General features: G+C 41.0%; 2 protein-coding genes across 6 annotated transcripts in view; one reads left to right on the top strand and one right to left on the bottom strand.

The window, feature by feature from the left end:
- The first annotated feature begins 4,072 nt into the window (after window positions 1-4,072).
- The window catches only part of LOC126108447 (uncharacterized), a 158,915-nt gene continuing 150,548 nt past the window's right edge, over window positions 4,073-12,439 (top strand). For all 3 annotated transcript variants that reach the window (XM_049913661.1, XM_049913663.1, XM_049913662.1), the window contains exon 1: window positions 4,073-4,413. In XM_049913661.1, coding sequence (XP_049769618.1) covers window positions 4,231-4,413 — 183 coding nt within the window. In that variant the 5' untranslated portion in view covers window positions 4,073-4,230. The remainder of the gene's footprint in view (window positions 4,414-12,439) is intronic.
- LOC126108445 (probable ATP-dependent RNA helicase DDX60) overlaps window positions 8,720-12,439 on the bottom strand; it is a 204,753-nt gene continuing 201,033 nt past the window's right edge. For 2 of the 3 annotated variants that reach the window (XM_049913659.1, XM_049913658.1), the window contains exons 8-9: window positions 9,451-9,596; window positions 8,720-9,375 (exon numbers count right to left, since the gene is read on the bottom strand). In XM_049913659.1, the coding sequence (XP_049769616.1) occupies window positions 9,079-9,375; window positions 9,451-9,596 (443 nt within the window). In that variant the 3' untranslated portion in view covers window positions 8,720-9,078. The remainder of the gene's footprint in view (window positions 9,376-9,450; window positions 9,597-12,439) is intronic. The other variant, XM_049913660.1, reaches the window with a different exon arrangement.

The following is a 12,439-nucleotide window of genomic DNA, read 5'->3' as shown; positions in this document are numbered from 1 at the left end:
ACATGTTGGCTGTGCGTGCTCACACAGCCAGCCTCATCGTTTGTATCTGTAATATTCATTTGTCCGCAAGCGTTGCTACCGGTAGACGCGAAGTATAACTGACCCCACGCAAACCTATCGTTTCCCACAAGCGCCACGCGATTCGTCGACAGGCAGTAGAGGGGGAACTGAAGTGAAGGGAGAATAAGTGACGTAGCGCCAATGTAATGGGATGAGGGAGAGGGGAAGGGAGTGAGTGAACTAGAAAAAAGTGAGGAGTGTGTTATCTGTGAAGAGTTTGAAGTACCAGTTCATTGAAATTGAGTGGTTATTTCACACTTCACTGGGGTGAAGCGTTCATTTAAACGACTCATTCACGAGCTCCCCATCACTAACCACGTCTCCCCACATACGATGTAATAAGGATGTTGGTGTTTGATACGCTGAGTGAAGATGTGTATGTAATGCAGCCCTGCCATAGATCTGTACGCAGAGGTGTATGTATATGTGAAGCTGTGATCGCAGAGGGATGTACGTTTTCGTGGGAATGGAGGGATCCATGGGCAAGCTGTAAGGGTCCAGGGCTATGCTTCCTAGGTGACAAGAAGCGTGCCCGTTACTGCCAGCCAGCTGAAGATGTTACGAATGTAAGTTGAATTGGTGCCTATTTTTTTTATGCTAGAGATTTAACATTGCGTACCAGTAGTTGTTATCCCCTTTGGCTGTGTTAAAAATTAATGTAAATAAGTAGTTACCGTGTTTGTAGTAAATAATGTTGTTTGTAACGCACATTTTCACCCTTTCTAGAGCTACACATTTCTTGTATCTTTTAGTCCACACAAAACATTTCACTTTTCAATCTCAAACAATGTGCTCTTTAAAAAATGCACACCACTTTACGCATCGGAGCCACGACAAGGAAATGGGCAGAGGGAAGGAATACGAGATAAAGCATGCTTTGGTTGTATGGATGGCCTCTGCGGTACCCCACATCTGTGCTAAAGCACATGTAGCAGCAAGGCCATGTAAGTGCATGTCAACTGCACTGTCCATACATCTCATTAAACTGATGCACTTTAAGTATGTGGCGGTCATCGACCACCGGAATAGAGCAGAGTGGTACCTCTGCGCACTGACACGCTCTTAGGACGCGGGATTTGGCGCGCGCATTTGTGCAGACTGCAGGTCAGTTATGTTTGCGTTCCGACCGGTGACACTGGCGAGGCTTGTTTATGCGTGTATATGTGTAATTGTGCAGGGAAATACGGAAGCGTCCGATCCCGCCCGTCTGCTTTGACACATGACGTCACAAATATGGCGGAAACAAAATCAAACACACACACTTTCCACAAGAAGCCTAATGACACTAACGGGACAAGCGCGGGAAATAGGGTGTTTTGGGTGGGGGGCAAACTAAACATAAACAAATTTAGACGCCTTGCGTAGCTACAACGTGTAAGTGAAGACAGCCATGTATGAATACCCCACCCACCTCCCCAGGGGTCGTAACCCCTGCAACCCAGAGAAGATAAAGATGCTTCAGTAGCTGATTAGTGACTTTTGTCTTTGAAAAAAAAAAAGTTTCACGGGATAGAACGATCAGAAAGATAAATATAATAAATTAAAACAGAAATTGGACGAAACAGATAATTAAAATAAGTAATAAGTGTTCTTAAATAAAAAAAAAAATCTCACGAGATAGAACTAACAGATCAGAAAAGTAAATAAAATAAGAAAACAGAACTGGAGACAGCCACACTCAAACCAAACTCCGCGCCGTCATGACGTCACACACGACAACACCCTTACGTCACGGGTCAAAGCCGACGCGTGGGATCGGACGCTTCTGTCGACCCTTGTGCAGTTAGAATAAATACGAGTTTCATACAAGTGGTGTTCAGGTTATTACGGCAGCTAAGCGACCTGATTCCCGTAAGTATAAAGCGTCGTTGAAATAACTCTTTACTTGAAGTCAGGGATGCTCAAACTGATAAACCTTGTATACTTGTGATGGTCAGTAGGTACTACAAAATGAGTATCAATATAGTTTAGGCTTATAAATCAGTTGTGCCCATAGTAGTACGTATTTGCATTTATTTAAATATGATAATACACACTTGGGTGAACATCGTTCACAACCTGTGCTGCTTCCACTTACCACCAGTTTTTCTGGCCTATGCTGCTGCCAATTGCCCTCCTTCTCCTCCCCCCCCCCCCTTTGTTAGATATCCTATTCCCTCCAAAAGGTTGGGAGGGGGGGGGGTGCGAGCTGGCAGCAGCTGAATATGCCGCTCTACAGCATGCAGAAGAGTTAAGAAACATAATGAGATGATGACAAACAATAAAAAAAAACAGGTGATAATCCGGTACTCAAAAAAACCTGTAAAATGGTGGAAATGGGGAATTTAAAATTGAAAAACACAGGGGTGACGATGCTAATGAAGATACACACACAGTAGACAGGTACAATTTAAGAAAACACAGCGACAGTCTGATTTCTGTTCGCAACACTTACAAAAGGGATGCACAACGCTGAACACTCACTTAAACACTGCACGTATCACAGCCTAAGGTGGTTGGGGGGGGGGGGGGAGGGAAGGACCCGAACAGATGAGGGGAAAAAAGGGGGGAGGGGAGGAAAAGCAAAAAGTGGGGGAGCCAATGGAGAGAGAGGACACAAGAAAGGGGAGGCAGGATGGACATGAGAGGGAGTGGGGAAGATGGTGTCATCAGCATACTGCAGAAGGTGGTCTAGAGGGGGGGGGGGGGGGGCCACATCTGCTGTGTACAGGAGAGGGGAGAGGACAGAGCCCTGTGGCACACCTGCGGAGGGTAGGTGTGGGAAATGGTGTTGAGAATGGTAACGTAGAAGGGGCAGCGGAAGAGCAAGGAGGCAATCAGACGGACATAGTTGATAGGAAGGTCTTAGGCCTGTATTACACTATCAAATTTCTTTGTCAAAGATGTGATCAAATATTCCGTAAAATATATTTGACAAAGACCTTTGACGTAGTGCTAGAAGGTGTAGTGGTTAATAAAAAAAAGAAAAGAGAGAAGAAAAGAAAAAGGTTGAAAATGTGGGAAGAAATCGTAAGTGAAAATTTTCTTTTTTTTTTTTAAACGTTAATGACCGTGAAAAAGGGGACTTCGTATTACAGAAGAGCTATCGGACTTCGTGATTCGGAAAAGCTATTGTTGGGGTTGTCCTTGTGGCGTTTTTGAGCAAAAGTTAAACCAATTTCCACTACAAAAATAATTGAAAAGAAACAGAGAGTAACAAAATGTAACTGACAGAGGGAAGTGGCGTAGATGAGAGATCATCCTTTACCAGGTTAACTTGTCTTCTTTCGTGCGGCGTCCAGGTCTTCAAAAATTTCCTTCATTTCTGCGTGAAAAGTGTGCTCCGAAATCTTGCAATCGTCCAGGAATCACTAATTTATACCAATTAAAATCATCGTGATACTGTATGCAATTTAATTTACTTTGCTACTTCCATCCTCCGAATTTCTTAAAAACTTCCACAATATGTCTACACATTACAATCAGATCAAGACTAGCTAATAAGCTTTTTAACGTCTTCATCAGATCACGTCTGCCTTAAGCTTCGGCTATCAAGAGACAATAAAGAAACGGATAAAAAACAAAAAAAGAGTTAAAATTTTAGTATTTTCTCTGCCGTCGAGCGCTCATACCGTTGCGACGGGATATTTTTTATCTGAGGGAACGAGTGTAGCGCGGCGAAATTCAAAGTCCGCCTACATCGCCCCCTCGACTGTCACGCTAAAACATTTAGCGTGGCAGGCTAGCAAACAATAGAATAGATATACAAACCTAAATGTCAATTATATATATTTTCATAGGAAAGGCCACGTGCATTCTTAGGGGATTATCTTTGTCAATACTTACTTTCTAAATCTGTATACTACATACAGTTGTTACAGTTTTGATCCTTTTTACACAATTAATATATATTTACATAGAGTTTGTTTGAACAAGCTGCTCGTCAGCGCAGTTAATGTTGTGTGCTCCCAGCGTTGGTGTCCCAATGCATCTCTGGCAGCACGTAGTCTTTGCGCATAGGCAATATCATCACTGAATTTCGCGTGCGGCAGTTTCAAAATCGCTGTGTTATGACAGTCTTTGAACAGGATTCACTTTCACATAGTGTTCATTACAAGCTGTTATTCCAGCATAAATGGCGTGTTAAGTCCGGAAACACCATAAGATTGAGCGTGTGCGTGATCGGAAGCAATGTCCATGTCTTCTGTTACGACACAACACTCCAGGTCCTTGTGCGTTTTCATGACTATTGTTCCTGGGGCATATATGGTCATGTTGCGTTTAGCCTCCACATCGCCTACGACAGGTGCTGAGTTTATTGTCTCCAAAGCATCTGAAGGCCGGCCAGGAACAACGGCGTCGATGTTCGCAAAGGTAGGTGTTTCATCACGTTGTTTACACTTGCCAACAAACGTTCATTTCCAGTGTGAAAATCCTCATTATCGTCGAAGTAAATTGCAGTTTATATCGGTTTACAAACAGTAATTTGGTTTATGCACAATAGGTTTCACAAATTTCGTCGTTTATAACGGACACAGTTTAACACAGTTTGCAACACTTTTTTGCCATATTTACATTTTAACAAAGTTCACTGTGTCCCAGCATGTTTACATCGTTAATTATGAAAGCTTACATTTCGTGGTCACATTTCAAAATATGTTGACAATATGCAAAGTTTTAACACATATACAAATACATATAAATTTACAAGAATATGCATGTGAAATATTTACACTAAAAATTATACTAAGTCCCATTGGCTTTCTCTTATTGGGGTTTATGGTCATTTTGATTTTTTTTATTAAGGTTTGGGCATGCCAAGGGATATCAAACTTAATATTTAAAGCACGGGCTTTCCTTCATTTATTATTTCTTTCTTTCTTTTGATTCCATATCTGGTTAGTGGTTGACCAGGCTTGTAATGCCATACTTAATTTTCTTCATGTCTTTTAATTCATACTTGAAAGTTTACTGTCACACAATATATTCTTACATTCCACAAACAAACAATACCCAGCTGCAGGAGGTGGTAGGATAATGGGGAAAGAGAGAAAGATAGACTGGAAGAAACTATTCACTACCTATGAACTACCAAATCCTACAGCTAATACATAAAAAGAGAACATAATACCTTATAACGTTTGCATCGCCTTCAAGGGGTGTGTGAAAGGAGGTGCCTACAATTTACCAAATCATTGGTAAATGTAAGTGTCCTTACGTCGAGTCTGTGTTGTGTAACATCATGACAGATCCTCTGTTTGTGTTGTGATTGTTCATATGACTTAGTGTATTATACCTTAACAAATCCTTGCATGAGTAAATCGCATATCTGCTCAGTACTTTCTCAATATCTCCACTTCTTGTGGATGTCGTCTATACAAATGGAAAATATATCTCACAGAGATTCTCTCTCTCATAATGTGTATCATATAATAACATGTCAAATTTCCTCTCAAGAGTTCAACCATGAACTTTCTTCTACTTTAATGAAGGTTAAACATCATGTATGTTGTGTATATTATATATATATAATTTCTTTCTATAAAACATAAATAAAGAACATAGTATTATAATGGACAGTAAAATGTCTAGTATTATAATGGACAGTAAAATGTCTCTTTCTCAATGTCCGTTGCTCGACGTTGGTTGCACGGGTGGTCACTGCTCCTTTGCACTTACCTTGCATTACCTGAAAAGTTAAATGTTGTCTTCAAAGTAGATGTAATTTTGTCATCTGTTCGCTTAAGTGGAGGTGTTGTATGAGTCGCAAAAAGAGCCTTAATAACTCCTATCTTTTGCTTCTTCAGGGTTTTCTGTTGTGTGTAAGTATAATAAAGGCTAACATGGCACTAAATTTCACTTTTGTATAAAAAAATTTTATACAAATGTATTCACATGAGGGCTGTGTAAAAAGTATATTTCTTTCAACTTAAGTTCCTTAAAATATCATTCTCCTGTCTGAACACGAACTATAAATGTTTTCTGCCGCACAATGCCTTAACAAACCTTAACGAAAGGTTACTAAGTTACTAGTTAGTTCCACCCAACCGAGCTCCAACAGTTTTTCGCAGGACTTCGTCTCATTGTGTTTCGTTGAGAGCATTATTTATCTTCCATGCTACTTGATAGATGTAACAACTGAACTTGAGTCAACAGAAGCGTCCGATCCAACGCGTCGGCTTTGACCCGTGGCGTAAGGGTGTTGTCATGTGTGACGTCATGACGGCGCGGAGTTTGGTTTGAGTGTGGCTGTCTCCAGTTCTGTTTTATCTTATTTTATTTACTTTTCTGATCTGTTCGTTCTATCTCGTGAGATTTTTTTTTATTTAAAAACACTTATTACTTATTTTAATTATCTGTTTCCTCGAATTTCTGTTTTAGTTTATTATATTTATCTTTCTGCTCTGTTCGTTCTATCCCGTGAGATTTTTTTTTTTAAAAGACAAAAAACACTAATCAGCTACTGAAGCATCTTTATCTTCTATGGGTTGCAGGGGTTACGACCCCTAGGGAGGTGGGTGGGTATTCATGCATGGCTGTCTTCACTTACAGGTTGTAGCTACGCAAGGCGTCTAAATTTGTTTATATTTAGTTTGCCCCCCACCCAAAACACCCCATTTCCCGCACTTGTCCCGTTAGTGTCATTAGGCTTCTTGTGGAAAGTGTGTGTGTTTGTTTTTGTTTCCGCCATATTTGTGATGTCATGGGTCAAAGCAGACGGGTGGGTTCGGACGCTTCCGTATTTCCCTGAACTTTATATCTTCAGCATTTACATTTTCTCTTACAACAACATTACTTTTTATAACACAGTCTTATATAACAAGTGGGTTGACTGATCGTCTTCAAACATACATAGATTATGCAAAAGCAAGACAAGAAGTATATCTTAACACAAGGCAGTTCAACAGCCGTTTTTTATGGCATTAATTGTAGCCATGACCTTTTATCTTTTTCTCCTTCTCTCTTAAACAGCTCCAGAGCAAGGAAAAAGTGATCCCATATAACAGGAGGAGATTCTCACTCGCCATCTTGTCTTGTAGAAGTGATGGGTTCATAATAATATCTCCCACAGTAGGCTATTCCAACACTTACTAATAAACATCAGAAACATCTTTCATTGTTACACATCCTAAAAGTGTCAGGTCATACCTGAGAACCCAGAACTATGAACTCAGATACAAAACCTCCATTGTTTGCCACAGTGTAGGAAAATGTTTGTAAAAGAAATGGTACCAAACACATTCCCATCCCATTTATTAATGTATATAGCTCATCCTCAATGGATAGAAGCAGCCCAGCTGAGCTGAAAGTGTGGCTGTAGGTGCTACACAGACAAATCTTCTCCAGCCCACAACTTATAACAGCATACCTTTACTAACAACCATGTCCTTCAAAGTAGACTCAACAGTTTAATACCACACCTACACACAATCCTTTAGTTGACTGCTAATATCACTGCGAGGCATTCGAGGTCAAAAGCTACTCACTGCTGAGGTCACAGGTGGTTATCTCACAAGCCAACAAACACAGCTACTACCTTGATGGACTAAGGGGCACACACCACCGTTACAGGAGTTAACCTCCGGCCATCACCATCCCCACCAATAACACAGTAAAAGCACTCCAGTCTACAATCTGCATCCGTGTGGAGATAGCAAGAATGACACCATGCCCAGGAAAATTATTTGGCCGAGTCTGGGAACCCGAGGAGGCAGAACAACTGCTTCCATACCTGGAGATTCCCAGTTCTCCTGCAGTTGTCTCATCTTCGCTGACCCGGTCCTCAGAAGAAGACAAATCAGTCTGGCATAATTTTTTGTTGTTCATGACATTCATCCAATAGCAGATGCAGCATTTATAGGCATATTTGACTGATATTATTTCACGTCATTGCATCTCACTGGAACCTTCCAAAGTGATCCAATTTATTTACTTGAATTCCATTGATATATGTATTGGTCACAAGGCCAACCATGGTCCTCCATCAAATGCATTGCACTATTAGTGTTATTTCCAGTATTAGCTTGTTACCCCATTTAGTTTTATATAGTTGTTGCCAGCACTTTGATACAATCACAAAATTACTTAAGGAGTTTTTGTAATGTTGCCCAAAGTATACAATAATCTACAATTTGTTTCCCTGTGAGTTTGCTGATGAGTTTTTTGTTTAAAGAAAAGAAGCAGAAAGTACCATATCATTCATAATACAGTATCCTATACACTTTTACGTCTGTTGCTTGAAAATGCTTTTCAGTAACAATATTGACCGATTTAACAATTGCTCAGGCATCCTCAGCATTCTAGTAGGGATGAGATTACAGCATGGTTCCTGGGAAGTTTTATATCAGTTCAAAGAACATATTACACACATTAGCTTGTCAGGTCTTGAAGAATATTTCCCAAAATTTCATCTTATGTCTGTCAGCTGCCTTATTCAGTTACTATTTATCTCTGTTCTTGCATATTTTCAGCCTGTATTCATATGATTCCTGTGCTAAGCAAGTAACTGACTTATATCAGTGATTTATTACATTTAAGCTCTGCATTCACCTTGACATTGTCAAACAGCTCTGACGATGAAAGATGGTATAGATACTGTACATGAAAAAAAAGTGAACAAATGTTAATACAAAAATCCATTTTATTCATAAAATATATCATTAATATTTCATATTAAAATGAGTTGTATAAATTTAATCTTTCCCTAAAACCATTCTGTACAAAATTAAAAGAAACTTAATATAAATATCATTTTAGTTTATAAAAAACAGCATTAATATTTCATTTATCAAAATCAGCTGGATAAATTTAACTTTTTTCTGGAATCCATCCACATAAATCACCATAAAAATCTTGGATCAAAAATAAAATACATCGATAAAGACATTATTTTGAGAAAATATTCAAAGCACATACCAGGGTAAATAACTCCCTGTGTGCACATTCACTGCAGTAATTACCTGATTTAAAATGTACATTAGTTTTACCAAAGAGCAAAAGATTGTTAAGGCACATACTCCACATTTTTGTACTATCAATTCAATCTTCTACAATTTTGTATGCTTTATTAAATTTCTTTCTGAAATTTTCTGATATTATTCCAAATGTTCGTATAACTGCTCTGTTTTCATCAGCATCATCAAAATCTTGCAGACTTGTGTACACTGCTAACAAAACTAACAAAAAATCCTTCAAATAATTGAAGTCATCACCATGTCTTATTAAATTTTCCTTTAAAATGGCCTTCCGTATACCGTGATTATAGAAGTCCCACGCGTAGCTATTCAGACTCTGATCTACCTCAAATATTGGAACTATTTTTTTATCAGTAAATACCTGCAATTAAATAACACATGTTAGGATCCAAAAATTTAAATGAAAATTACGGTTTAACATTAGTACCCAATTTACCTGATGTCTCAAATTGGAGACAACATCTTTTTCCGAATAAAGTCCACTGTCACTATAGCCCGAGAGTGCAATGAAAGCTGAACAAATAACCCGTGGTTCGTAGTCCACCATCATTTCCTGCAGAAGGTGAGGCAACTCATTTTCTGCTGAAACAATATACTGTGATTAAGTAAAATATTACATTTTATACACACAGAAGAAACAAAAACACACATCATTGTGAAAAGGATAGATTGCTACTCACCATATAGTGGAGATGTCGAGTCACGGACATGCACAACAAAAAACTGTTAAACAAGTAAGCTTTTGGACAAAATGCCTCCTCCTGCAGCAGACACTACACACAATACATTTGCACAAATACAACTCACACTTACGTGAGGTTGCCAAGGCCAGATTGTGAGCAACTGTGCACGATGGGCCGAGCAATCTGTTGGTGGGGGTAAGGAGGAGGATGGGGGAGAGTAATGTGGTGCTTACGGGAGCATACAGGGACAAGGTGGGGCAGTTAGGTACAATCAGGAGGTTAGATAATTGTGAGGGGTGGGAGAGGAAAAGGAGAGAAGTAGAAAGACTGTGGATGCATTGGTGGAATACAAGGCTGTGTAGGCTCGAGTGGGTCCCAGAGAAAGGGATGAATGACAGTGACTAACAAAGGTTGAAGCCAGGAATTACAGGAATGTTGAATATATTGCAGGGAGAGTTCACACTTGTACAATTCAGAAATGCTAGTTTTAGTAGGAAGGATCCAGATGGCACAGACTGTGAAGCAGTAATTGAAGTGAAGAACACTGTATCGGGCAACGTGCTTTGCAACTGGGTGGCCACTGTAGATCACACGACTGCTTTCACAGGCTGCCCTGCCTTCACGGAATACGTGAAACCTGTGACCGGACTGGAATATGCGGAGGTGGCAAGATGTACGGAACACGTGTTGCGTCTAGGTCTATTACAGCGATATAAGGCGTGGGGTTGGGAGTAAGGATGGAGTGGGGGATTTTTTTTTTTGAGTCATCAGTCTTCTGACTGACTTGATGTGACCCATTATTAAAATCCATGAAGAAGAAATAAAAACTTTGAGGTTCGCCGATGACATTGTAATTCTGTCAGAGATAGCAAAGGACTAGGAAGAGCAGTTGAATGGAATGGACAGTGTCTTGAAAGGAGGATATAAGATGAACATCAACAAAAGCAAAACGAGGATAATGGAATGTAGTCGAATTAAGTCGGGTGATGTTGAGGGTATTAGATTAGGAAATGAGACACTTAAAGTAGTAAAGGAGTTTTGCTATTTGGGGAGCAAAATAGCTGATTATGGTTGAGGTAGGAAGGATATAAAAGGTAGACTGGCAATGGGGAGGAAAGTGTTTCTGAAGAAGAGAAATTTGTTAACATCGAGTATAGATTTAAGTGTCAGGAAGTCATTTCTGAAAGTATTTGTACGGAGTGTAGCCATGTATGGAAGTGAAACGTGGACGATAAATAGTTTAGACGAGAAGAGAATAGAAGCTTTTGAGATGTGATGCTACAGAAGAATGCTGAAGATTAGGTGGGTAGATCACATAACGAATGAGGAGGTATTGAATAGGATTGGGGAGAAGAGAAGTTTGTGGCACAACTTGAGTAGAAGAAGGGATCGGTTGATAGGGCATGATCTGAGGCATCAAGGGATCACCAATTTAGTATTGGAGGGCAGCATGGAGGGTAAAAATGGTAGAGGGAGACCAAGAGATGAATACACTAAGCAGATTCAGAAGGATGTAGGCTGCAGTAGGTACTGGGAGATGAAGAAGCTTGCACAGGATAGAGTAGCATGGAGAGCTGCATCAAACCAGTCTCAGGGCTGAAGACCACAACAACAACAACAAACCACGGATTCCTCTCCTGTGCTAACTTCTTCATCTCAGAGTAGCACTTGCAACCTACATCCTCAATTACTTGCCAAATGTATTCCAGTCTCTGTCTTCCTATACAGTTCTTACCCTCAACAGCTCCCCCTGCGGGTCCGGGGATTAGAATAGGCCCGAGGTATTCCTGCCTGTCGTAAGAGGCGACTAAAAGGAGTCCATCCCCCTCACGGGGGTAGTTAGCGCCTGCGTCCGGAGACGGACGGTTCCATGACCTATAATCGTGGTCTTTTTGGTTTTTCACTTCTCGTTTCTTCCTTCCTTTTGTTGGTTCCTTTCTTTGCTCTTCTCCACCTCACTGTCTTCCTTACTCTTTCCCTTGACTTCTCCTTGCCTTCTCATTGCCTTTTTCTCCTTGCCTTCTCATTGCCTTTTTCTCCTTGCCTTCTCATTGCCTTTTTCTCCTTGCCTTCTTCTCCTTGCCTTCTCATTGCCTTTTTCTCCTTGCCTTCTTCTCCTTGCCTTCTCATTGCCTTCTTCTCCTTGCTTTCTCATTGCCTTCTCTGGTCTCCGCCTTGGCGTTTGAGACAGTCTGTCCTCTTTCTCCCTCTCTCTCTTCTTTTTCCTCTTCTTCCTTCCTCCCTGTGCGTGCCTGAAGGCCGACCCACGCGTTCGCACGCGTAGCCGGTGACGGGGTAACACGTAAGTCCCCGCCATGGGTAGACATGTAAGGCACGCGCGTACCCCCTGGTAAAGGCCAGGCCCGGGGAGGGGTGATTGCCTGAGCTGATACCTTCTCACCATGCCGATTGGTCCCTCCGTCTGTTTCTCGGGAGGTGTGACCTGAGGTGTAAACATTCACCTAAGGCGGGAGTGCCCTCTGAGAAGGTCCCCACAAGGAAGGAGCGCGCCATCGGAGACGCTGGCAATCATGGGGGATTCCTCCGCAATGGATTCTACTCCATCGCTTTCGACTTCTGCCCAAAAACGGAAACGTGACCAGCCACCAGTGACAAAAGTACTACCGCCTGCCCCACAGTTCCTCGTCGTTTCTCGATCTGAGGACGGAAAGGATTTTTCCTCTGTCAACCCTTTCGTTATCCAGAAGGGCGTAGATGCCATAGCCAGATCTGTCAAATCTT

The sequence above is a fragment of the Schistocerca cancellata genome, chromosome 11 (assembly GCF_023864275.1).
Source record: "Schistocerca cancellata isolate TAMUIC-IGC-003103 chromosome 11, iqSchCanc2.1, whole genome shotgun sequence".
Lineage (NCBI taxonomy): Eukaryota > Metazoa > Arthropoda > Insecta > Orthoptera > Acrididae > Schistocerca > Schistocerca cancellata.
Note: the sequence above shows the minus strand (reverse complement) of the source record. Positions and strands in the feature narration are given on the sequence as shown.